This window comes from Calonectris borealis, chromosome 18, assembly GCF_964195595.1.
Source record: "Calonectris borealis chromosome 18, bCalBor7.hap1.2, whole genome shotgun sequence".
Classification (NCBI taxonomy): Eukaryota; Metazoa; Chordata; class Aves; order Procellariiformes; family Procellariidae; genus Calonectris; species Calonectris borealis.
In genome coordinates this window covers 13,395,368-13,422,798 of record NC_134329.1, presented here as the reverse complement: position 1 = coordinate 13,422,798, position 27,431 = coordinate 13,395,368, and the positions used below count along the sequence as shown (strand labels likewise).

The 27,431-nt window shown below is 45.8% G+C and overlaps 1 protein-coding gene across 16 annotated transcripts in view; it reads left to right on the top strand.

Annotated features, from left to right (window-relative positions):
• The window catches only part of FBRSL1 (fibrosin like 1), a 552,901-nt gene that overhangs the window by 474,745 nt on the left and 50,725 nt on the right, over positions 1-27,431 (top strand). For 14 of the 16 annotated variants that reach the window (XM_075168048.1, XM_075168057.1, XM_075168060.1 and 11 more), the window contains one exon: positions 19,117-19,162. In XM_075168048.1, coding sequence (XP_075024149.1) covers positions 19,117-19,162 — 46 coding nt within the window. Of the gene's footprint in view, positions 1-3,613; positions 7,447-11,403; positions 11,455-19,116; positions 19,163-27,431 lie in introns of those variants that run through there. The other 2 variants (XM_075168063.1, XM_075168064.1) reach the window with 2 other exon arrangements.

Below are 27,431 nucleotides of genomic sequence, written 5' to 3'. Positions count from 1 at the left end.
GCTGTAGCCTAGGTAGATCTGAAATATCCACCACAAGACGTTGCAGTAGCAATGCAAAAAAAGTATGCTTGCATTTATATGAGGCGGTGATAAAATGTGTCCAGGAAAACTCATGTGCTGAGCTGATGCAAGCCCTGGTCCTACAGCTGGTGTTGATACGCAGTGACCTCGCACCCTAGAAGAATGTGCTGCCGTGCATCATGACACTGATTCCCCCCTGGACTGCTTCATCTCAGCACAAATTAAATTAATACTCTACAATGGCCACTGCAGATTTATGTTACGATGTGTTTGTGGCAATCGTCTACATCCACTTCAGTTCATGGTGTGGTGAAATGTATTGCAACAACCTGGTCTGCGAGGACCTGGAGAGATCAGGGAGCAAAGGAAAGGATACAGGCGAGACGAACGCTGGTGGTTGTCTGAATTTGAATGGAGCCTCTTAGCTGCAGCTTCCTGGGCAGTTGTGAATTTTTCTATTTGGAAAACTCAAGGCAAATCTCTTCCACTCTTCCAAAGCTGAAGAAAATGTTTGTATTTTGATTGTGCTTATATTTGAAATAAGGGATGAGCAGGTGGAAGAAAGGGACGACTTTATTTAGTTCAGCCCCTGTGCTGTGTGGAAGGAGAAAGTGTGAAGTCATAGGGTCAGTGGTCATGACTCAGAGTCGGAAGGTTATGGGGTGAAAAAGAAGGGGAAAAAACAGAGTTCCTTATTTGTGCCTTCTAGGGAGTTGAGCTTTCTGGCCGTCCAGCTGCCCCAGGCTTAGGACTGTGACCAGACCTGTGTGTGGAAGGTTTCCTTTTCTAACATTTCATCCAGTTGCTCCCCCAGTCTATCCCTTCCACTCTTTAGGATTGATACTAAGCAAGATGTTTTAAAAATACTGTCAGTGGCCACTGCTCTGCGTCTTGTCTTCACCAGCACTTGTGCCGAGGCTGCGACTGGTGGAGCTGGACCAGCAGAAAACCAGTATAGATTGGTTCAGCAGAGATTAATGCCAAATGCAATTGTCTGCCGCTAGCATGCCACGAGAACCCCCTGCGAATGGAGCAGTATTAAATCTGAACCTCGCAAAGATGTTTGAAAACCAGCAGAGCGGGTGGCTGGAAGATTAACTCTGCACGAGGACACTTTGGAGAGCAGAGAGCCACAATAGCAGTTTCAGTGCCAGCTTTGTCCCAGCTGCCAGAAGGGACTTTGTCAGGGGAGTCCTTTACCATGGTACTGGTCCCCCAGCTGCTGGAACAATTACTTGAGACCACTGGCAGTCAGCATGATTAAAGCAGCCTTCAGGCTGCTTTATTTTACATGGGCAGTTGTCCAGGTCCAAGGATTGGCTCAGCCTGGAAAGATGTAGAAGGAAGTTTGCCATATTGTACCCTTCCGCACTACATCTCTTCTTCGTCTGCGTTTAAGGATCAGGCCTGGCTTGGTGGTTGATCTGTAGTCACCCCAGGTTGCAGTCCATGAAGCGCTCCCAGTACCTCTGGGTATTGATTGATGTGACAAGATACGTCATTTTTTTCTTTCTACATAAAGGAGACATTTAATTGAATTAATTGTCTGATATATTGCCTGCCGAACTGGGATTTTAGTTGTGTGAATTAATAACACAAACCAAGAGCACCTTTAAAACCTTAACCCCTTTCCTTTCTCTTAAAGTGCGTTGCAGCTCTTAGATCACATTTACAAACCCAAAATAATGCGACTGCTGATAACAGAGCTACTAATTTCTTGTCAGGATGGAACTGCAGGGACCAAACAAGGCTGATTGCTTGTTCTTTAGTTTCTTCCTTAGGCCAGGTAGAGCCTTCCCTTTGCCTTTGTATTTTTAAAAAGGGGAGTTAGGAGGTACGTTTACCAAAATGGAATTTTTTCCCAATGGGAATGGCCCTCTTTTGCTTTCCTCTGCTTTCTTTATGTGAGTATGTAAATATATGTAAATGTATACAGGGGCTTGGATTTACCCTCTTCGTCTCCCCCTCCCATGTATAATGTATGTGTTAAACACGTAATCATTAATCAACTTTGTGGGGAGTGGAGACAAGAAGGGCTCTTTGATGATAGATGTATACTTGTGACTGTGCTTATATGCGTGTTTATTAGGCAGCACAGTGCTATCAAAAGAAACCCCAGGTCCCCGAGGATAAGAAACGGTGTAGGGAACAAATGAAAAGGAAAAAAAATCCAACCCCTTTTACTGTAAAACTCTCTGTCTTCTACCATCTGTCTCCTTTTTTGGAGTGAAATAAATTGGGGAGAGATCTTTGAATGAGGTGCTTGTTTGTAATGCACAGAAACGTTAATGTAGAGCAGAAGCAAAGTTACGGTTAACATTGCCTCTGATGGCTGGGAGCGTTGGAGGCAGGATGACATTATTTCTTTTGTCTGTACATGCTGGAAGTGGTTTAGAGCAAAAAAGCCTTCAGGTTATCGTGCACAAGTACAACTGTTTCTTACGTTTTAATATTATGTTTGTTGTTATGGAAGGCACAAATTAAAGGTGGTCATTGCCCTGAAGTGTTCACAATAAAGACAACAAAAACCACAGTACTTTGTGAGTACCCAGCTCAGAACGTGCTTCAGGCTGCTCGGTGTTGCTGGAGGAGGACTTGGGGCGCTGGAATTACTTGTCTGGAGATGAAGGTAGAGGTGGAGGGATTGACTTATTTGCATTTCTCTTCCCGTGAGATACAGCAGTAAGTCTTGGGACCTGAAAGCTTGAATTGGATGTAGGAAACGAAACATTTCCTTGGTTGTGTTAAAGGGGAGCTTAGTCAATCTTGCCAAGTAGTGCATATGCTCTTGCACAAAATTGTGTTGTCCAGAATGATAAAGTTGGAATAGACATGTTTGGGGGAAAAATTAAAAATACAAATTGAAGTGCTTTAGATTATTTTTCGCTGCTCTTGCTTAGCTTGTGCGCTTGCAAGTGCCTATTTTGAGAAATATCTAGTAAAATATGTATTTTAAATGAGCTTAAGAAGTGGCTTTGGCTCGTTGGGTATAGAACTGCTGTACCCTTTGCTTTGAGTTCTTGCAGAGCTAGGCAGGAGACGCCGAGGTCTGATTGGAACCGCTGAAGTGCACAGGAACCAGCAGTCCCGGCCCCATCAGCCATCTGCTCCAAGTCCAGCAATCAGTCACCGGCCAGGGGAGCAGGGGAGGGAGTTGCGAGTGTGTTAGTGGGGAGCAGCAGCAACGAGACTGGGGGGCAAATGGGAAAGAAAAATTCCATTTTCTGCACTCTGCCTGGATCAGAGAAGCAGATGGATTGGCTGCAGCATGCCAGGTTTGTCAAGGTATCTGGTATTGTTTTAGGAAGGAAAAAAAAAACAATAAAATCTCAGGAAGGGTATGCCCAACAAAAGGTATATACATTTGCCTTGGACTAAGCTAGGCTATCTTTACAATACGATAGCGGCTTCATCCACTGTGGCTATTTCTCTTTATTTTCTATTTCTTTCCTCCTCTCATTTGCCAAAGTCAGCACTTCCAGATTGTTTTACAGATGAGCTGAAATCCATAGAAATTCAGAGCCTCATCAGAATTTTCCTAAACTGTTGACTATTCAAGTGTGCATGGTTAGTTTTGGAGGCGTTTCCATCATTTTATTTTTCACAGAAGAAATAAATAAGGCGTTGGTTTAGGAAAGTGCTTCAGCTACAATGAGATTAAGCACATACATGGAGCTAAGCGTTTGATCAAGTGCTTTTCTGAATGCACTTTCTAGAAAATTGATGTCCCTTTTACTGCTCTTGCTAAGCTAATCAGAAGATGCTGGGGTCTGATCAGAGCCTTTTGTGCATTTTCAAGATAGCGTCTCTGGAGGATCATTACACACGTGCCTCTGCAGCGAGTACAGGGAGATTGTCACCAGGAAGGTGTTAGTCACTGGTTATTAACATGCAGGATTATTCCGCCTCTTTTTTTACTCTAGGCTTTTCATCTCCTTCCTAAGCAGGCACAGTTCATGTCTGGGCTAAAATCGCAAATGTTTCTTATAACGCTACATGCCTCCAGCTCAAGAAATAAGCTCCAGTGAAATGAGCCGTAGCTATTGTGTGACTTTTGGAGAGGTATGGAAAGGGCACTGGCTTCAGCCCTTGCCATTAAGAGGCCAAGGGGAGATCAGCCAGGACCAAGCCATGGGAGCTCAGCACGCGGCTCCTGAAGATGCAGTTGTCTGGGAGGGGTTAATGACCTGACAGCTGAATAGAGTTGTTGCTGCCTTGGCAAATGAGCACATAGTTAGCCAAAGAGAGGTCAAGTACAGCTTGCTTTCCTGTTCCTTCCAAAAGCATCTCCTGTGCAAAGCTAGTGGTTGAACACACACACCAGTGATGTTCCCCCTGCTCCAACTGGGCCAGCTTTCTTCTGCCCAGAGCAGACCTGGCCCTTTGGCAAGCCATGTGTGTGAGTGTCCTGGAAACTCTCCAGCTGGTGGCTGAGCATGGCAAGCATTAGCCAATGACTCAAAAAACGTCCCCCTCAGACATCACCATGAAGGGAGAAGAGCAAAGCCAGGTCAGAGGTGCTCTGCTTATTCACAGGTCCATGAGCAAACACTGTAGAAGGTTTTAGAACACAAAACCTCTGGCAGACATCTGCCATTCACCACCGGCAAACGCAACTTTATGGGCAAAATCATATCAGCGCATATGGAAAATAAACCTAGTAATTGCCCTGCAATTATGCCTTATCGTAACAACTGCTGTTAGATGGATAGTCCTGCTAGAGTACACCACCTTTCCGGTATGAAGCATGTGTCTAGAGTTCAGCTTTCTATCCTTGAGGCTCGCCAGACTCCAAATCTAGTAACTTTTAGCATGCAGAACCATGTTTTTGTTGCAAATAGTTTGTTACTGATACAAGCCAATAACTGGGAGAAGTTTCTTATGGTTTGCGCATGAGGAAATGCCGGGTTTTGTGGTCAGCAGTTGGCATGGTGTGTATTTGACTGCTTTGGTGTTTTTTGCAACCCCACCCAGATAGTTGCTGGAGTACAAAAGAAAGAAATTTGGAAGGGCTGCATGGGTGTAGCTGATCACATATTCACCCTATTAGCTTCAGCTGGCTTGTAGAGTTCCTGTACCCAGAACGTTGAGAACACAGAGCTTTTTTGAAATAAAACTTAGCTGTTCCCTATGTCAGATCAGTTCATGTCGGTACAGATGGTTTCTCAACTGGAATTGCCAGTAACATCCTCGGCAAAGGCTCTGAATGACGTTTTTTGTTCATTTGGGTTTGGGGGATTTTTTGTTTTTTCTCTCTGATTGTATTCATAAAGGAAAAATTGCAAAGAAAAGAGCCTAAGGAAAGTCAAGAGGCATTGTACAAGAAGAAAAAGATTGTAGCAGGGAGGCATAATGTATTGGAAGTGAAAGACCACTCCCGTCTATTGGGGATTTTCTCAAGAATGTGAATGTACATGTCTACCAGAAGAATGGGAAAAGAAGGGCTGACACTTTGTGGGGTTCAGACAAAAGAATATAGATCCTTTTCCGTTCGCATCAAGTGGTCCATGGAAATTAAATTGTCCTCTCAATGCAGGGGGTAGTTCCTGTCCAGAATGGATCACAGCATGATGGTGACTGTAAAGAGGTTTTCTCTTCCACTACCTTGCTCCACAGGGCATTTACTTGAAGAGCATAATTAGGATATGCATCTGGAAAAACACACCACCAGGCACAGATACAGTAACACACTAGAACCCAAGTGTATTTTAGTCTACCACAGACGATAGAAAAGAAACTGAGACGAGCAGCGTCAAAACTTACTTCCCATGAATTTTCTCTCCCCATTTCTTCGCGTACTTTGGCTTATGCACGTACAAACCTCCTTCTGTAAGGGAGAAAGTTAGGCTATTTAAATGCCGTGAAAGAAGTTTGATTTAAGAGGAAACTTGAAAAAGAGAATGAAGACCTGGCTGGTGAGGACAGGAAAGATTGCCGTGCTTTGGGCGGAGGGCACAAAAAGGCTAGGCAAGTCCGTTGGCCCAGGGTTTGTAGCGTGGCTGTCGGTGCCACAGCTGATTTCTCAAAGAGCTGGGAGGCGGTGAAGGAAGTTTGTTGTTGGCCGAGTGAGTCTTCGATTGGGGAGGGCGGTGAGGTGCAGGAACTGAGAGTCTTTTAGGTTTTTTGAAGACAAGGATGAGAAGATTGTTTGTGAAAGCAACTGGAATGGGGCATGGAAAAATCCAGGAAGGCTGTTTTACCCACGGGGTGAAACTCTCTCTTTGGTTTGGACTGTGGCCAGTGGCACAGAGTAACAGAAACTTTCGAATTCGTGCATCTGCTGCTTGGCCAGTCCTCGCTGGAGACTGTCAGAGCAAATGGAGCTGCCTGTTCTGGAACCATTTTAGCTAGAATCAGCTCCCAGAAGATGGTTGTTAATAACTCGTGTCTCACCAGCCCTCTCCTCCTTCACTCCACTCCCTAAAAACTGGGCTGGGAGACTGTGCAGGAATTTGGGCTCTCTCGGGTAGGCCAGCAACAAGGCAACGGGCTCTTGCTGGGGTAATCTGCTAAAGCCATTGCCATTTTGCAAAGCAGCCACAATTCAAAGCACAGTCGTGTTTGAACACTGGACTGACTTTTCTGTCTATTTTAATGCTTTAAACAGGGCTATGCATTCAGCAGTTATTTGTATAAGCGTTCTCCAGGCATTTGAAAAAGACTTCTGTTTTCCAGAAAAGAGGAAAGAGGCCGGAAGGGACTACGTGGGGCAGAATAGGGGCAAGCGATAGGGGAGCAGCCAAAAAAGAGGTTTTTGGCTGAGCTGGTGTGTGGGTGACTGTGGGCAGACACAGTGCTGCATGTAGACTTGCTAGGGCTCCCCCACACCTGGTATTAAATCAGAAAAAAGCCTTCCACCTTCTGTTGCTGGGAGTTATGCTCTTTAGAGCTGAGTTCGACAGTTGTTATTGCAATTTTGTGGTGCTCTTTTGATTTACAGCTGTTTTTACGACCATTGAGACAGCCACAAATCGAGGAAATCTCATAAAACAGAGAGTAAACGTCTCCTTCACAACCCAGGCAGAGTTTTGGCATCCGTGCTTATTCCATAGAGCAGGATGTGTAAACAATATTGTGTCCCCTGAGTGGCTGATATCAGTACAGTTAAGTGGTAACAGCTTGAAAAATGCATTTCTCGTATATTAGCGGTAAAACTCAAAATGGGCCCCCAGGCTAAAGTAAATTGGTGACATTCTGCAGCAGAAAGGGAAAAAAAAAATAAGGGCAAGGATTGGAAATGCGGAGCCCCAGCTTTGAAAGCAGTGGGACCGGAGCCAAAGTTGGATTTATCTGCGTTATTGCAGTACGGAAATAAATGGATCCACCACACTTGTTGCAAAGCATATCTAATTGGAGAAGACAGATTATATGTCGGCTGCAAACGGTGGACTGCCCCCTTCGCCACCTTCTTACACAGAAGATGAGGTCAGTTAATGCCGTATTTAATCAAAGTATAATGATGAGAGCTTCCTTCTTGACTTACTGTATAGCACAGGAGAAATGCTTGGTGCCCCTCTTCTGTAAAAAGTAGGTGAGTGCACTTCACTGCCCTTGAATGAGTAAGGGGTAGGAAGCCAAATGCTTTGCAGATGTGAACCATAGTCTGTCTTCCATATTTTTTCTTTCACAGCCTCCATTTGTAGGGAAATTTATATGCTGTCCTGGTTCCCTCTTTTTAGGTGTTCCTAATTCCGTCTGTTGGGTCTTTAAATACTACTGCACCCTGTGGTGTGCCTTCTGTTGCGGGTGAGGGTGTCCATGTGGGGAACAGCGAGTCCAACAGAGACATTTTTTCCCTAAAACGTAGAAACACAAGACGTGAGAGGGAGAAGAGTTGATGGGCAGACTTGATGATGAAGTTAGAAGAGTCAATCTGATAAACACCAGAGGGACAGCTTCTAAAATTTCACCGTGTTTCAGAATTACCACATTCGTATTGTTTCGCTAATGAATATTTGATGTTTCCTTCATGTATAGAGTTGCTGTTATCTGATTGGGGTGACGGGAGGTATCATCGCCTTGTAGCTTCTTCGTTTTATTACCCGTGGGTCTGCTGAATATAACGCGTGGTGGTCCAGCCGGGCTCAAATTAATCTGGTGTCCGTTCGTGGAGGAAAGCTATGAGAAGACCTTCCGCAGCTGTCTACTTCACAGAGCCTGGCAGGGAGTTTTCAAATAAAAAAGCTGTCGTTCCTTTTCTGGACTAATATTCAGAAGCTACTTGCCCATTTCTATTGAAACTAATGGATATTGTTAGAACTTGGACATCTGCAAGGGTTCATAGACCCATAATCCGGGTGGTTCAGGAAATATTTTTCTCATTGAATCAAGAGAGGAGGAGAAGGCAGATGATCATTCATTTTGTTTGATTTTGCTTTCTGGTGCTGTCTGAAAAGAGCTAGCCTGAAGATGTTCATTCAGTAAGGCTGTGGCAGTCCTCGTCTGTATTTCTGCAATTTCCGTGGGCAAAATGGGAATGGACATTCCCACGATCATGCACAAGCCCGGCGCTGTTGGTGGTAAAGCTGCAGTGAATGACATTTTTATCCAGAGGTTATTTGTTGAATTGCTTACTGGTGTGTTAATAGAAAGGACTGAGCAGAAGGTGGTTGCAGTGTTTGCTTATGAATGTCTTCGTATTGGTAACATTTTTCTTAAAGTTTTACCTTCTGGAGTCATGTTGCTGCATGAGAATCTCAGTTTACATATATATTACTTTAAAGGAAAAATCCAGCTGTGTCTGGGTCGCGAGGATTAAACTTGAAAACTTAAAAATAAAAATGAATGTTGACAAATGTAGACAGATGCCCCATTTGGTTTCCTTTAAAGATGTATATTAGTTTTTAAATCTCTTTCATGTGAGTCCCCTTGGTCTTTATAATTATTTTGCATTGTCCTGGCAGAAGCACAAAGCTGGAGGGCTGCAGCAGGTACTAGCACTGAAGTAAAGGAAGAGCAGTGCCTGAACCATAGTCCACTAGAACAGGCAAATCTCCTCAATCGCGGTGCTTTACGATGGATGAAGTGGTCGGAGGGGGCAGGGCCAGCGCTGCTCCAGTGTGATTTCACGCGACTGTAATATTCATCTTGTAGTAAGAATCTCCCCTACACGTAATTCTGGTGGGATTGAAAATTCCCCAGTAAACCTCTTAGCGGGGCTGCTGAATTGAAAGGAGGAGATGCTTCTTAGCTGGTGAAGCCTGCCTGAACCGCAGCATCTCTGCAGTCGCAGCAGGAGCTGCTCCAGGCTGCCGACGCTCCCGCAGCCAGGCGCAGCCTTACGCTGGGTGTCAGGTGCTGGTGGGCCAGTGGAGCCGTCTGAGAGCTCTCGGTCCCTTGGGATTTGCCTGGGATTTGCCTTCACGTTCGGTATGAATGCACCCAGCACGCTGCAACTTTGGGTGAAGCCAGGGCTGCATTTTTTGCCCAAACCAAGCTGTTTTTTACATAAAAGGGGAGCCCACTTCAGAAGCCCCATCCTCCTCCTGGATTGCACAGCTGTGAAAGGAGTGGACCTGGGAAAGAACGGTGCTTTTGTGCAGCACAGTTATGTGTTTAACATAATAAATGTTTATTGTCCTCTGGAGCAAAGGAGCAATAGGCTAAATTATAGCCCGGGGAGGGAAAGCTAGAATCATGAGGTATAGGCTGTTAATTATCTTTTTTTTTAGCTGTCATAATGTACTGGCGTTTGCCTGCAGCTCACCCCCTCCCACTGCTCCATTACCTCCACCACCACTATCTCTAAAATATCTGCTTCCGTACCACCGCGCCCTCCTCCTCTCCGGCCTCCCGCTCTTTCATTTGTAAGGCATCTCCGACCTCCTGAGAGATTTGTGACTTCTCTCCCAGCCGCTTACGGTGATAAAGGCCCTCAGACTGCCTCTCTCTGATTAATCAGCCCTCGTGCAGCCTCGATAGGGTGTTAATTTGTAAACTCAGTGGACAGGCAGCCGTGATAAGCCTCCGCAGCTGCTGTGTGTCTGCCGGGGGGATGGGCAGATAAGGCTTCAGCCCTGGGATGCAGCCAAGAAATATTTTGGAGCAGTGAATTAGAAACAACAACAACAAAAGAGCCTTCTGCAGAGGCACTCCTTTGAGGTTGCTGCGGGTAATACAGCAAGTTTCAATAGCAGCGGACAAGAGCCGCCTTCTTGATAAGCTCCCTGACCCCCCAGCCCAGGAAAGGGCCACGTCAGGATTGCATCTGTAACTGGGAACTTTGTGGGAGGGCTGTCCGTGTGCCATACGTCCGGGCTAGCAGGACGATGCAGTCTTCTCTGTATCTCCTATATTTATTGCAGTTAGCCTGACCCATTTCAGAGAATTTGATGCTGGTTTGTCAGAGGGCTGTCTGGCAGGACATGTCACCTGCAAAAAAGGGATGGACACAAAGGGCGTCCAGAACAGCATCGGCATCGAATGATTTTTGAGCGTCCCCAAATGTTTGCTGTGTGATGTGGTTCACGTAAAGTGCTATACAGCGTCTACTACATATCCAGCATATGGATTAAAAATGAGAAGATAGCTTTTCCCCTAAGCAGCAGACCATCCTGAGTGGTCTGAGACCACGGAGTATTGCAGTGGTCAGAGAAATGGCAAAGCACGGTGTTAAGCTCTGAAATACCTCGGCAGATTGGAGCAGGCTGCAGTGACAACAGGCATGTACCTGTTCAGGCTGGTTATGTCGAATGTTTCTGGTGTGCTCATGCAATTTTCCCTTTTTTATTCAATCAATTATGTTTTCTTCAAAAATTAAAAGGAGGAGATATTTCACTGAGTTTGTATCAGGTCTTTGGTTCAGCTGAATCCTAATGATTCTGCCATTGTTGGCCTCTCTAATTGTTCTAATATTATCTGACAACACGCAACAGACCATGGAAGCGATTCCTTCCCTGTCTGCCAATGCAGGTTGTTATTCAGTACGTTTTTGAACTGCAGCAATTCTCAGACAGACAGTGACCTTTTTATGAAATCAAATGTCTTGCAAAACCCTCTTGGTCTCTGAACTGTGATTTATAGCCATTTGTGTTGGAGAAGGCTGCAGGTGGGATTTGGGTGACACATAATTGGTTAAAAGATAAAATAAAATGAAGGTTGCCCTGCTGGTACAGTGATGGCAGGAGCTACAGGAATGAATTGCTTGGCAGTGCGGAGCCTGGCCCTCCTCCTCCCGCCCTCCGCGTCGGGTGCCAAGTCCTGTCTGGCAGGCCATTACAATGATAAATGCAGGTAGCTGGCAAAGACCACAGCTGAGAGTTTGTTCTAGCGTGCCAAGCCCTGCTTGGCATTCCCAGTTGGTGCCAGCATTTGCACTCTTACTCAGTTTGACGGAAACCAGGACATGAGGTGTGAATTTATGTCCGCATCCTTCCAGGAGGGAGTTGGGATAATGAAATGCCAAGGCAGCCCTGGGAGCAGCAGAGTAATTTGGTAGGTACCAAACAACAGTCTGCCACCTGTCATTTGCCGTGCAGTCCCTGCTCTCCCCCATCACTCTTCCTACAATGCAGCCTTTGAATTATAAGAAGTTTTAGGTAGTTCTGCAAAGAGCGCTCTCCATTCCGTTTGATTTAGTGCAAATAAAAACCCGTATCCCAGCCAAACAGATAGCCTGGCTAGATAGTTTCAAGCTGGAATGACAATAATACAAGCTGCTGTAGTAGTATGTTACACAGCATTCCCAACCTTTCGTATTGGTAGGCAGGTTTTCCCCTACATCGGTAGCAAAAGCTAAATCGGTGATCAAGTCTGTAGTTGCCTAAGTCAATGTCTGGGTAATGGAAGAATTTTAAAGGTGGAAGTCCAGGCTGAAAATCCTGCATGTTCAGGAGGGGGATCGGCTCTCCGGAAAAGGCATGGGATCTCTGTTGTTTGAGGTGTTTAAAAAGAGGTCGCACAAAGCCCTTTTGTAAATGTATCGTGAAGAATTGTTTCTCACTGACTGGGGCGTGTATCAGTTGCCTTTAACATGGACAGGTTGCTGCCTCTGACCTATGGTGAGAGGTGCAGCCCGATGCAGTGACACCGGGAGAGGACTGTCCTCTGGATGCCGTCCATAGACCAGACTACCCAGAAGCTAAGTCGATGGTGTTGTCCGTGAGCACAGAAGTAAAAACAACCCACTGTGAGAAAACGAAGAGCAACATCTACTTCATATTCTCCTTTTTCTTTTTTTCTGGCTAACCATAACTGGCACTTGCTTGGTGGGAATAAGCCAGGACGTGGAGCATACAAGCACGTAGTAATGGGAAAACCAGTGCTGGTTAGAATGGAAAATAGCCAGGAGTGTAAAATCAGGGTAGGTTTTGGTAGCAGTTTGGGAGCTGAGGTTTGAGGGAGGAGGATGCTGAGATACAGACCAAGTGCACCTTAATTTAAATTAGGACATGCAGGCACAATAACATTAATCAAGTACTTTGGCTGGGTTTAATGAGGGACAGCTGGAAATTTTCTTTTCTGGTCAGTGTCTGTGCAAACAGCTGAGGGACCTTTTGCAGCTGTATGACCAGCATTGGTGAGGCCCAGGAACTCCCCAGCTTCCTCCCTTCTCCTCTTTTACTAAATTCTTTTTCAGTGCATGTATTTATTTATTTATTGGAGCTGAGCTGGGAAGGAGAGGGAGTTTGATCTTTTCCTTTGGGAGACAGCAACTGCTCAGAGGAAGATGAATCATAAAGCATGGCTAATGGAGGGAATAGGAAGGGGAAAACTCTGGGCTATAGCCATTCTCCAGGGGCTGGAGGGATGGTCTGAGAAGAGAGGGAAGAGTTAGCGAGCCTGTGCCCTGAGGCTCTGATAGCAGACATGCTGTAGGTCAGGCATCCCGCTGCTTTCAGAGCATTAGGTCACCCTTCGTCACGGCAAGAGGCGCATCTGTGCAATAAGCCGACAGACCGCAGCAGCATATGTTTAAGAATTACAGTTGCTGCTTAATCTAAACTAGTTTGATCTATTCCAAAATGATTGTAAAACGATGAGGAACATGCTATGGATTCAAATGGTGTTATTTTTAGCTTATCACCGTATGCCCAAAAGAGAAGGTCCAAAACAAAACCGTAACGTCGAACTTGCGGAGAAGCGATGGGCTTGGCTCCTCGTTGCCCTGCGCTAACTGAATCAAACTGTCTGTACAGCATTTCCTTTGGTGCCTTCCAGTCATCATCCACTTTGCCTCGCTTTCCATTTGCCATCGTGGAAATTCAGTGTAATTCAGTGGTGAATTGGAACCACTGATGTCTGCTTCTAGGCTCTCTATGGCCTAATTTAATTCTTTGTTCCCAGCCTTGTGCTAGCTTCTCAAAGGGGCTGTTGCAAAAAATAGTCATGGTTATATAAACAGCTGAGAGAAATAAGTGTTCTTGAAAGAAAAAGTGACGAAGAGAGGAGTGTGTTGTGAAAGGCCCTTTCCAGGACTATAGCCGTTCTGAATATGCATGTGCTAAATGAATGCGAGGTGGGAACCTAAACAAGGACGTTGCTGTATGAAAGTACAGTCCAAGAAACTTTTTGTTTCTAGTGGACCTTCTGTAGAGTGAACTTTCATGCAAGATACGGAAGACCCATCACTACCTCCCAGAGAGGGCCTTGAATCAAAATTGAACTAGAAATATCTGGGGCATTTAAGGCATTGCCATTTCAATAAATAGTTGCCTGCTCAGGGTGTTTGTGCTGCATGTTTCACTGTGACATGTTACGGTGTAGCTAAAGGCACAAGTGAAGTTTTAGGATTGTTGCTAGAAAGCTGGAGATCTGACTGGCATTCATTCTTGCTTAAGGAATATTATTTATTATTTGCATTGGACATCAACAGCCAGAATTTCGTAAGTGATTCTGACCATCAGCTGGAACTAGATTTTTCAGAACAACCTGGTCACCATTCAAGTATCTTAACTGGATTTTCGGAAATGCTCCATACCTGATAGCTCTGGTCAGGTTGGTGCCTCAAGGGCAGCTGCTGAGTGCTGAGCCCTCTTGAAAGCCTGAGCTATAAATTCTGTGTGAAGGTCTCAGGGGGGAAGGGGACAGGTGAACCTCTTTGCTGTCGGGAGATAATCACAAAATGCAACGTGGATTTGTAGAAGTCCGGTGTGTACGTATCCCATTCCCTCTTGCTTAATCCCTTACACAGCTGGGTTGTGCTCTGTCCCAGCCAGCCGTGTACCACAATGCTGGGTTTTCCTAGAAGGTGTCACAAAAAAGAAGCTCATGTGCTTATTACTCCAGCTTTTTTTCCTGTGGTGGTGCATGAAATGACTGACTTGTAGGTCTAACTTTTCTTTTGTCTTCTTAATCGAGCTGTGATTTCCCTCCAAAAATAATCCTGTTTTGAAAAGACCGTAGGTTCCCTTGAAACATCCCCTCACAATGCAGGTAGTGTTACCCGTGGGTTGCTTTTATATCCTGGAATGTGTTGAATACTTTCTTGGTCTTAAGGGCGAATTTTAGTTTGTTTTTTGTGTGTGTGATTTCTAGGCTCCTCTTGCACCTTTCCATATGTATCAATTTCCATTTCCTATAGAAGAATCACAACCCAAACAATACGTTCTTGTTCTAGTTATTGTTCTCACATTACTGAATGAAGGGGTCTGGTATGAATGACTTACAGAATCAACTGGAAGCTAGTAAAGCAATACTGACGTGTGTTGAAATTCTCTGCTAGACAAGTGATCAAGTGGCATCGGAGTGGTAGGTAAAAGCAGGGGAAACAGATCAAAGGGAAGAATGAAAATTGATCCAAAATTTTCAGGTAGTGTCCATGCTTGATGCTGAAAGTTTTTCTAAGCGTACCCAATACTTCTAGTTTGAGAATCTCCTGGAGAAGGGTTTTCTTGAGAGCTTTTTAGTGCTTGCTAAGTTCAGTAACAGTGTGAAAACAGTCTCTCTTGAGACCTGCTCTTGGCTGTCTAGAAGATAGGCAGCCGTCCAGAATAAAATGTAAACTGTATTTTACTGCCTCCTTTTCCCTCTGCCTACCATACTGGACTCAGATTTGGAGGGAACGCTTGGCTTTTGCCCTGTACAAGACAGACATACCAGGTCCCTAACACCATGTGCTCTTGCTCCTTGTGAAGCAGAACTGCAGCTTTATTAGCAACTTCCCAGTGTCTTGTGATCAGGCGCCTGAAGTATCAGGCTGGGATCTGGCGTTCTGTGCTCCAGGAGACTACGTGAAGATCCGCAGAGCTTCTGTTGTTGGTGATAAGGAACGGTTTTATTCCCAGTTAGCCATTTTATAGGTTACAGAGAAAGAAGAAGCAAAAAAAAAGTAATTACTGTGAGATCTGACATAGTTTATAATGCTGTCTCTGTCAGATGATGTTGCTCTGTTATATATAATCATTAAATTATTAATCTGTAAAAGCTCTTACACCTTTCAGCTGCCCTGGGTTAGTGGGAACCAGGATGAACGAGGCATGGACTTCATTATGCGTCACTGTTCACCTTCAGAGGAGAAGGTGTGCTACATCCTTTGTGGTTACCACCTTACATTTTGAGGAGAAAGCTGCCTTTGTTAAGCTTTTAGTGCTGAAAATTGAATCAGTGTTTAGATGTGCTAGGTTCAAGGGGAGGAAGGATGAGGGACTGGAGCCACCACTCCTCTGCCTGCTCTTCGCAAAGCAGAAAAGGGTAGAAATGTTGTTTTTCTCTGCAGTGTGTTCAGCCTGGTTTCAAACTGTCACAAAACTGGGTGGAGACGTTAGAAAAGAAAGAAAATCAAAATCAGACAGAGAAAATTGCTAACTTGTTGAATAAACCACAAAGGGGGGACCTGCAAGGCTTGGTGCAGATCTTAGCGTGTCATCGAAAGGGTGCTGGGTCTTAAAAGTTTCAGCAGTGTGAGGCTACCTCAGAAACTGTGCTGCTCTCTGGAATCACTTGTGTGTATTTTGCTTTTGGGACAGATGTTAGATATGCTTAAAATGCAAAGGTCGTCACTGGGGGTGAGGGTGGGACTTTGCAAGCAGCAGCTTTTATGAAAACACGCCTGTCTTGGGCTCTGCTGCGGTGCTCCATGGGGGAGGGAGATGGGCAGCAACGGTACGAGGAAGGCTAGAGGTGTCTTTTGGCTGTGAGCTTCAGGCTGGGGATGTGTCTCTGCCTTATGCAGCAACAAAAAGGAATTTGGGGGCAGTGAAAGACTTGAGGGGTGCACGGCGCTGCTCCAGCTGCCCTGGTCCCCGAGGTGGTCCTTCAGATGGAGACAGGCAGGAGGCAATGAGAGGGGGGAAAAAAGGAAATTTCTAGTTTCATTTTGTAATCAAAAAAAGTGTGATTTCCTGGGATGGCTTGAACCCTTCCGCATAAAGGACTCCAAACGCCTGGTTTTGCTCACAAGGGAAGAAATCCACTTTCTTTTTTTTTTTTTTAAATCCCTTCTTAAACATATGCAAATGATTTGCTTGAAACAGCAGAAAATTTGGGAGGGGACTTGTTTTAGCAGATGCGTTGGTTTGCTGGATTTTTTCACTCATTAGTGGGCTCCCTCAGACACATAGGTTTTATTGTATGCTTCCTTTAAAGGGTGACTGATGGAATTGAATGATGTATTCAGGCTCTTCCTCCCCCAGCTTCCCTCCTGCCTTTACAGCAGCTCGCAGAATATCCTATAGCACAGGCATTCACTGTTTCAGAATAGTGCTCATGCCAAAAACTGCTCAGATCTGGAGCTAGAAATCACCAGAAGTGAGAGCAAAAGTTACTGTAGACTCTAGGTGTGAAGGTTTGTGTCTGTAAACTGTGGCTGTGATGTTGAAAACGCTGCTCGGTAAATGTTGACTCTGATTGTTGAAGGCGGTGCCACATACTGATATCAGAAGACTGAGCAATAATCCGTGTGTTGTACTTTCTCTTAAAAGTGAATTTTCTTGCTTGACTTCCTTTAACGTTGTTTTTATATAGCCTGGACCTGTAGCACTGAGATCTTTAGCTCATGATTAAACAGTGCCAGTCTATATTAAATCCTTGGTACTGAATTACGCAGAAGGGAGTGAGCTGGTGGTTGCCGTAAAGCGGTGTCGGCGGGACCCAACTGTCCAGACCAGGCGAAGCACAAAGCTTCTCCCGGCTGGGGTGGCTGCCACTGCCGGAGCGGGTGCTGCAACCGGCGGCTTGCTCCGGATGGCACCCCGGGAAGGGCAGCTCTCCCAAGCAGGCTGCCGGCGAGCGGGTCCTCTCGTGGGCTGCACACCCCACACCCCCGCGTCAGAAACCGGCACTTAGGATTTGTGGCTGAGCTGCCAATTTACTGCTTGGGCTTTAGTGCAAGCCACGCCAAAGTTTCATTGCCTATAAAATGAGGGAATCTTATCTATCCACCTGCCACGTGTCCGTATGGAGTGCTTTGAGGCTAGGTCCTGGCTTTGTGTGAGCTGCTAGTACGGGTGAGTTCCCAGAGCCTGCAGATGGGTTCTGCGTCCGTGGTGACTTTGTGTTGATTGTAAGTGAAAAATCTCTTAATAATGGGTTGTAAATTCAGAGTTGGCTGTCAAACGTTTTATGCACCACTGTTGTTGCTGCTGTGTGACGCTGTTACACTTTCTTTGCAAACCAGCCTAGGCAAAACCTTGTTTAATCCTGGTTCTTCCTCTCTTTAATCCATGCAGTGAAGGGATCGTGCAGGTAACTAATTTTCCCTAAGATTTTAGGATCCGTTTGCTGAGCTGTGTAACGATCATACATGCCACAGCTACACGTGCAGCTTTGTCGTGGACATGATTCAGAATTTCTTTCTTACGTGTCTCAGCCTCAACCTATTTTTCATGTTGTTTTCCCTCTCTTTTTTATGCATTTGCATTAAGTAAGACATTCAGTGCTTGCAGTGCCACTTTCCTTAGAAATAACATTAATAGATCACTCTTTCTTGCTTCTTACTATATCTCATGCAGATCTTCTGGCATTTTACTATTTGTTTTTTTCCTTCTGAGTCATCATTTAAAATATATAACAATAATACAATTCATAGTGCTCTTTATCATGCAAATCTCCCAAGACATCTTAGAATAAAATCAATAAAATCAAAAAGAAAATCAACTTAGTTCAGCCATGTGTTGAATTAATTCATTGTTTTTAAAGCAGAGCCAGGGGAGAAAGGCTTTTTTCACTTTCAATATCTTTTGCTCTTCAGCTTTGTACTTCACCCCATTTTATTCGTGCACCAGTCAGTGCCAAAACGTTGATGATATTTTCAGCTATACGGTAGTAATGTTGATCGTGCTCCCTGCTCCCAGACCAGCTTTGATTCTGTAGAGGCTACTTGCTATTTTATCAGATAGCGAGGGGGAAAAGCTTATGCTGAAATAGGTTTACTGTTTGATATCAGTCGGGGGAGGGAAGGAAGCCATCAAATTAACTCATAAAAGCTTTATTTACGATGAATGGACTTTTTTTCCCTGTCTGTCATTATCATCTTGTCTGTAACCCAGTGACCCTGATTATCATGAAGCTGTTTACAAGGTTTAGGTTAATTGGATTTCTTTAACTATTTCCCAGAGCTGTGAGGAGCACAAATACACTGCTGTGGAGTTCAAACGGCATAGTGCAACCCAGTTTGCAAGGAGACAGGCTTCTTCCGAGAGGAAGTCGTTTTACTTCATACTCAACTAAGTGCATAGCAGCATGTACCTATCATTTGGCATAATATTAAATAACACCCTCTTTCATACAGATGTGTTCAGTTGCAACTTGTGTTTCCAATACACAAATTACATTTTGCATGTTCAGCAAGAAATGAGCTTATTTTCAATGAGAGAGGCTTTGAAATTTTTTTTTTCTTCAGCTTGATAGCAGTTTCACTGGTTTTGTTTTTATATGAGGAATCATGGATAAAATAGCTGTGCATTGCATGGCTGCCTAAATAAACGAGACAGGAGGATATAGCTGGGTGAGATCAGGACAGTACTTGTATACGCTTTGCTTTCATCTTCTTAGGATGCATGCTTATTTTTTAATGGCACAACATTGCACCCTCCAGGTGCAATGTGTAATTGCAGGTCTACAGATAACCAACTTGTGTTATGAGCTGTGTTTTTGTGAACAAGCCTTCCTAAATTCTCCTTTAGTATTACTCACCCTCTTTTTCTCTTTCTTTTTCAGGCTTCTGTAGGCTCTGAGAAGCTGTTCTCCCCTGCAGCAAATAAAGGTAAGTGATCTGCAGAAATGCTTTCCTTATCTTAGAGCAAGAGATTTGAGTTGTGAATCCATATTGTGCGAATAGCAGGACATCGGTTTTTCCAGCGCCTTTAATTTTGCCACACACATTGTCATAAAGATCAGCTTTACAGGCTTGTGATGATTAAGCTAAAATTTAGAGCTGCATTGTCTCAGTGTGGGGTGGGACTTTTTCCCTACCAGTCAGATTTGTAACAAATGTCTTAGGGAGAGGGATTACTGACAAAGGAGAAGTCAGCCTTTACTGTAGGGGGTATGCTTTTCCCTCTAATACAATCAAATCCTCATTTCTTTTAAACAAATCAGTATTCCAGCGTTTTCTGTATTATCCTTACAAGGGCTTGCGCATCCCTCTCCTGCCTGTGCGCACAGAGCGTTTGAGGCTTCGGTTCTCCAAAACGTCTCGGTTCTCCAAAACGAGGTGGAAGGTGCTCAGCGCGTCGCAGGGTTTCGGCTCGCAGCTCCCACTATTACTATTAATTGCGAGTTACCTGTGATACGCACTGGGCGTTGCTAAGAGACTGCGCTGGTTCAGATTCCCCCTGGGAGGTGCCGTGACATATCTCTAAATACGCCAAGCCCTCCTTGGAGGGCTCGGTAAAACAGGGCTACTCCAGTTTCACGTGTTCCCAGGGATAATCTCACCGAGATGGATACTGGGCAAAAATACTGAAGAAATAGCCTTGGAGAGGGCAAAGTGTGGTACGTGATGGAAAGCATTGCACTGGGAATGGTTCCACTTTATCATGCGAGGAGGTTGGTGGTGTGGCTCTGAATGAATTGCCAGGTTGTGTGGCTGTTCTGCAGTGTTCCCAGCAGTGAGCTGCAGAATAAAAGCAGTTCAGAGCAATAATGGATACTAGGGACATGCAAATACCCCAAAGAGGGGAGATGAGGCCCATTAATAAGAAGTGATGAAACAACCTTCTTGCATTATTTCAAGAGGGCCAAGAAAGGAATAATTTGCAGTTGTGTAGGAGTAGGTGCTGGCCATGGAAAGGCGTTTTGGTGGTTGTGTGCTCCATCACCTGGATCCGGGCCCGGTTTATAGCTGGGCTCTTTAGCAGTGGTAAGTATTAGGAATTCTCTTTCTTTCCAAGCTTTGCAGATTTTCAATGCCAAATGTGGAAACCGATGACAAGCCCATTATGTTATTACATTTGCAGATATTTTTACGAAAGTATGCAGCTTTATCTGGGGGAAGGAGGGAAGTTTAAATAAATGGTGGGGAAGAGCATTTCTCTTCTCTCAGCCTTGGCTCGCTGATAAGGCAAACCAGATTGCCCATACGGCACTGCCTCAGCAAAACAAAAATCTTGCCATCCTGCATAAATGCATGGCACAGAGATCTGCTGGAGAGGCTTATGTTGAAGCGTTAGCAGCTTTGTTGGCTCCTCCTCGTGCTGGAGCCTGAGATCCCCCCACCCCTTCATATCACAGAGCAGCTCAGCAACACGAGTTTTCAAAATACCTCCCTATCAGGAAGTTAAATGTGTGAATGCCTGTGAATTTGCTGTCTTGAAGTTTGTGTTCACTGCTGTTTATATCCCTGTAACTTAAGACTGTTCCTGTTTGGTTTACTGTGGGTGTAGACATTAAGCTTTAGGAAGCTTTGGGTTCAGATCATGATTTTTGTCTCGGACTTCTCTTTTACCCTGTACCGGTGGAGCCTTGCTGATGGGCATGGGCTGCGATCGCAGGCAAGCTCTGCTGGGGGCTACCTCAGCGTTTGGCACTTGCGTGGAGAGGTGAGAGAAATTTGCCTCGGCGAGATTTTGTGCAGAAACCCAAACAGCGCTAAATTCTACCCCTCGCCCTGTTATCACTCACGCAACACAAGAGCCAGATTTGTCTCTCGCACATGCAAATGAACGCCGCTCCAACACGGCCAGGCTCGGGGATGCCATATGGCCGGGAGAAAGTGACTTTCAAAGCCTTGCACTTAAATTCCTTTTGTGAGATAAGAGCGTTGATTTAAGGCCCGTGTTCTCCAGGGCTGGAGCCGCGGTGGCTGCGCGGGGAGGGGATTAGCTCAACACGGTTTCCTGATGGGCACACGCGTGGCGCGGCACGTGCTCGTCCTCTCCCGTGGGCATTTGCGCCGTGCCCTTCTTTTGTAAACACTTGCGGCCTTTTTGGAGAGATATTAACTAGCAAATCTGCAGCATCCAAGCTACAGCTTTTATTGAAGGTAACCAGGCTTTTAAAACACAATAAAGTGGATTCATTGTCTGGTGCAACTCCCCCTGTTCCCACAAACTTTCCCTGGGGATGTGTTTGGCCCTGCGTATTTGTTTCATGCCGTCCTAGTTTATCAGCAGCTTAGCAATGCAATTAAGTATTAAGATAGACGGGTTTCGCTTATTTGAGGCTGGAACAGCTGTAAAACGTAACCTTTGACCATATTTCACAGCTCCACAAAAGGCCTGAGGAGCAGCGTCTTTTGTCTGGGGCTCTCTGGGTAACGTTTGTCTTCGCCCCCTCCCTGCCGGGGCCGCGGCGGCGGCGGTGCTTCTCCTTTTGACACCAGTTCATCTGCAACAACAGATGCACGGCGTAGATGTCCACTTTGGGGACCGGTCGCTATTGTGCGGCGGAGAGAGGTGTCCTGACCCGGGGTGACCTCGGTAGTCACAGCTGTGAAATAGGCTGAATGGGGCACTTTGAGCTTCCAGGAGAAGAGGAGATTAGATCCTCTGTGTAAGGAAATAATAATTAAAAGTAAAAGCAGAGAATCCCTGATCTGCTGTGCTGACAGGTCTTTGTTTTCTGACGCAGAAAAGCATTTGTTTAGCCAACTTGTCGCTGCAGCACGGCGTTACAAGGGCATTTGCTGCCGAGAGCCGGTTGTTACATCCTCCTGGTGAATAAATCGATAAACAAATAATAAAGGTCTGTTTGCTCTCTCATGCAGCTCCTTTCTCACAGGAATCTCCCAGCTTTTTCTGAAGGGCAAGTGCCATGCAGGGCAGGGGAGGCATAAGCGAAAGCCGGATCCGTCCCTCTGTCTCCAAGTGGGTGGATGAGGCAGAGGGAGTGCTGGTGGTTGGTGGGAGGGCGGGCGCGTTGTCGGTCTGGGGAGGTGAGAGGAACGTTCACCCCCGAGTCCCTGCAAGGACCTCCGCCTGCCTGCTGTGATGATATTTTTAAGTGTGGGGCGGGTAGGATAGTTTGTATTTTAAGGACTTGAGTGTTGCGTTCCTGCTGCTGGCTCCCTCCTGCAGTGGGCTTCCCTGATGGGTCTGGCTGGAGGCCGTTGAGCCTTCTCCTACCTCTCCGTGCTCCAGACCTGCTGTATGCCAGGGAGAGCGGGAGAGGTGGTGCCTTCTCTACCACAATAACCTTGCAGCTGCGGCCTGGGAGACCTGCTGAGCGCCCAGTGTTTGAACCCAGGGCCACTGTTGGGGTTAGGGTGAAGCAGGCGTCTCAAAGTAGATGTTTCCCAAATGGCTTTAGCGTTGGCCAAGGACGAGGAAAACTCCATTGCAGAGTAAGTGGAGGCTGGGCAGCAGCTAAGGTGTCTCCATTCATAACCCTGGGCAGGCGTGGGTGTGGAGGTGCCGCCTGCGAGATGAAAGGGGTGTCCAGGAGCCCCCAGGGCATCAGCCGAGATGCCTACGGAGGAGCCAGACCTGCACAGCCACGTCTGCCCTGCAGTCCCAGGGGACATTGGGCAGCAGCGAGGGGACAAGGGCTTTGAAGTTTGTTGAAGCCGAGTGCGTTGCTCCTATCTTTGGATCAAAATCAAGCTGGACGCAGAGGGAGCAGCGTAATCCATCCATCTGGTGGCACGGAGCGACTGGTCGGGACCCAGCTCTGCCCCGGGCTGCATGGGGATCGCTGAGCTCCATGCCTTGATTTCCCCCTCCTGCAAAATGACGACTAATGCTTGTCAGCCAAGTGCACTGAGAGACTTAATTAACGAATGTTTATCAAGCGATTTATCAAGAGATCCTTTTAATGAGAGATTCCATAAACAGTGCAAGGCTTCATTTTCATAGCAGTAATAAATGACAGTGAAAATAAGTCTTATCCTTCCCCCGCATATGCACCCCCCAGGAAAAAAAGATTGCTTACCCTCCACTCTCGCTTCTCCCTGGGTTTCTAGGCAGAGGGCTTTGAAGTGCTATCTTTCATCATGAACTGTACACATCCTCAAAGCTCTAAAGCTCACAGCCTGTGTCTTATCCCTCTGACAAGAGGGAGGCAAGCTTTCTCGGTGTGCAGGTCGTAATTGTCAGCCAGGGGATGTGCCGCAGCCACCCGCCCCAGCGGGCTAATGCAGCTTATGGTTCTTTGAAGTTCCCTCCCTTTATTTTCTGTCCTCTTGACCACAAAACTGTGCCTTGGGCCAGCAGGAGAGATTTCTTGTTCGGAGACGACACTGAGCCCTGACAAGCACATCTGAACCAGAGAAGAACCCTTGTTCCTCTGAGATCGCTGCTCCGTAATGTTGTTGCCTTAAGGGGACTGTCTCTCCTTTTTCTCTCTGCTGCTTCTCTTTCTTTTTTTTTTTTTTTTTTTTTTTAAATTCAACACTAAACTGTCACACTAAATCATTTTAAAAGCTGGAACTACAAAACCTCCCATGTAGGACATGCTGTTAAAAACCGATGGTTATTACTGTGAGATGGGATGAAAGGGGAAAGGAGGGGCAGCGGGGCAGGGGCAGGACAGGAGAGCACAAGTCAGCTCTCCAGGAGGAACCTGCGAGTGCCCGGTGAAGCAGAAAACAACCTGAACGCAGCTGAGCTCAAAATGACGTGCTTGGCACAGGTTTGCAGCAGCACAGCTTAATGGTTGCTCAGTGCTAACAGGGGAATCGAGAGCCCCGTGTCTCCTGTGCTTGCTGTGCTGCTTGTGTTCTTTGCCCTGCCTCTGGTCCTGTCCCCCTGGCCCTCTCTCTCCAGTTGTCAGGGTCACAGACTCCCTGTCCGGACTGGGACAGCATCTCCTGTAATGGGGTTCACCTCTCCTTCAGGGCCTCTACCTTACTGTGCCAGGGTGTAGAACTTTCCATCGCGAGGAGATCTGCATAGACACAGAGCAAACAAGTCTCACAGCACCCGGTCAGGCAATTGGCTGTGTTTTACATGAATGGAGGTCAGGAGAGGTATCATAAATTTCCCCAGTTTTCTCGCGTGGGGTCCACATGGGGTCTGAGATGCAGGAAGAGCAGAGATGCACCTCGTCCCTGGATCTCAGTTTCTTCCCGAGGTTCTGGTTACGTTTTGATGAGGTCACCGTCTCGTGTGTGATTACCTGCACAGTCAGTGAACTTGAGAGGGATGATAATTTACAGCTGAATCTTTGGACAAGAGTCCACCATAATTACAGGCACGCAAAAACTTCCACAGCACCATTTGTAATAATAAATACAATAAGTAATGCATTTATTTGGATAGCAACCACGTTGCTGTGATTTATACAGTGCTGAGGATGCTCTGCAGCTGCTCTGCTCCCCATGTTGCATCTCTTGCGATTTTATCACAACCTTGCAATATTCTGTGTTTTTCATGAAACCCAGGCCTTCAGAGAATTATACACAAAGCTAAGCTTTAATTTCATTTTTTAAGCGAGACTTTAGTCTTTCTGGCTACAGAGAAGAGCCTCGAACTCTGATTCTTCTGTGCTTCAAAGCACAGTCAAAAAGAAGCCCAAATACTTTGTTTTTAACCTCGTTTTAAAGATGGTTTGTGATTTGTAAATGCTTGGGGGGTTGGCAATACTGGATACCCTGCACTACTGTTAAATCCAGCGTGTGAGCTCATCCCAGCATCCTCTTTTAGAAAAAGTTCTATCTAATTTTGTCACTGCCTGGATGAGTACATTAGCTTTCTTGCATAGGCATATATGTAATTATAGAGTGGCCTGAGAAGGAGGAGGACTTTGATTTTCAAACAGTGGGTAACCGAGATAATCACCCAAGTCACAGCCAGTTAGCCACATTTCTAAACAAAGCCAAACACAGAAACTAGTGCAGTAAGTGCAGTCTTCCAGTCTTCTTGCAGTTTTCTGATTTTGCAGGCTCTGGAAAGCTCTCGGCCTTGTCTTTGGGAATGGGAATGTACTGTCTCCCCTGTTAGCTACGTTATATGTATTTATTAGTAGTTCAGGGTATAACCATCCCTATCCATAGTAGCTGTGAAAATATGGTGGACAAGTAGGAGAGACCATTCACCTTAACCACGCTGTCCGTTTAACTTCGTAAAACTCAGTTAGACTGCAAAAGTGGATAATTTATTAACTTCAACACAAATTGAGTGCTGTATGCCTCCCAAAGTTAGAGCTGCCTCGTGCAAGCGGGCAGGTTTTGCTCGCACCGTTTGCCATGCGGTTTGCAGAGCTATCTCCGGGTCTGTCTCCCTCAAGTGAGCCAGCATAGAGCTTTCTTTGTAGCTTCAGGCTGCAGCCAAGAGAGTTGAAAAGTTGAATTATAAACATTTCCAGGCCTTCTGGTTGGTGTCTTGTGTTTTGTTTTGTTATTTTAAGGATGTGGGGTATGTTGCTGCATTCCTGTCAGTGGGATTAGAATGAATAGAAGCAATACTGTAGGAGATAAAACGTGTTTAATTATTTATTTGAGTATTACAGACTGAAATTGCTTTTTGATTTAAAGCATCCAAGTCATGGATATGTTTTTGGAGTAGAGAGAGGCACGCAGAAACATATATATGCAGAATTACCTAGGGTAATGTAAGAAGTCTCTTTGCTCAACTGCCCTTCCTCCGCAGAATTTGTTCATTTCCTTAAAGATTTTAAATTTCAAATGCGGCTTTGTTAAGTATCACGGAAAGCTAACTGCATGCTGTGCCTTGCCCACCAAAACGTAAATAAAATAAATCAAGTCTTCGTTGTATAAATGTTATGAAGTGGGTGGTTTATTTTCTTTAATTATACTTTTTATTTAAAATAAACTGTAAAAGCAAAATAATATATATCCTGAATGCTCCAGCACAAACTCATATTGATTGAGTAGGCACATTCTAGCTTTTCTCGGTTCATGTGAAAGTAGATAAAAGGACCATCAAACTGTAAATCAGGAAAAAAAAAAAAGGGAAGAAAAAATAATTCCTTCCAAATGTGTGTAGTAGTTTACATTGCCCAGACTTTTAAAGGATGGTTGAAAGATACCATCTTTTTACTCCTTGTTTATAGTTTGCTTATCTGTTCTCTTGAGGAGCGAAAGCCAAGCTGGTAAGTCCTAGTGCTGTTTGCAGCTGCTGTCCCTGACTGCAGGATGCGGGTACAGGTTGTATCTCAGCACCAGAAGGATGCTGTAGGGCGATGATGTTAAGAGCAGCAGTTGCAACCCCCACAAAGCTATCGGGTCTTCTCGATTCTGCTTTTAAAATACCTCAGAGACCTCATGTTTTATTCATGTAAGATTTTGTAAAGTGTCAGTTTCTTAAAAAATTAAACACTGGGTTGTAAACCTGATTCGTACGGACCAGCACTGCAGTGCGGGGCGAGGGGAGGTGTCTGGACCTCTAGTACAGGTCTGAGCACACCGTGGCCACCACATCCCCGTTTAAATCAGGCTGGCTCCTCACGAAGGAGAGTCCTCCTTTTCTTCAGCCCCCCTTGACCTGTACCGGAGGTGCGCACCATGCTGCACAAAGCCTAGGTTTGTGCTATATTTTTTAAGCTCTCCGATGTTCCTTTCCATGCCGCTCTCCACCCCATGCTCTGTGTTTCTGGTTCGGGGAAGCAGTTTGACAGGTTACCGATGGGCAGCTATCCTGTGCTGTGTAATAGCCCATTAGGGACTCCCGCAGACACGGTAACCCCGTGCTCGGTGCAGGTCACCAGCATAAAACAGGGCAGCCTGAGGATCGACAAGTAATTTGACAAGGCGGTGGGGGGTAAGGAGGCTGGTGCAGGGGGGAGCTGGATCTGACCCCAGGTCGGCTTGTGTTTCCTTCTGGGCAATCAATGGGAGTGATCAATGAGACCAGGGCGTGCTGTTTAATTGCAAATGGATCTGGTTACTCTTTTGTGTGCGATGCTGGCGGGGTCTGTAAGTCCCAGCGAGGCCCCAGCCTCCAGCAGCGGAGACTTCAGGAGAAGAAGATGCTGTCAGCATCTCGCTGCTTCTCCCTTCCTCTCACCGCCCCACCAGAGACCGAGGCCTTCCTCCCGGGACAGGGACGTGGCTGATGAGCAGGACCCTGCTGTCCCAATCAGCTGTGTGGCGAGCAGTAGTAGTTCATGCTATGTTTCTGGTTTGGTTTGGTTTT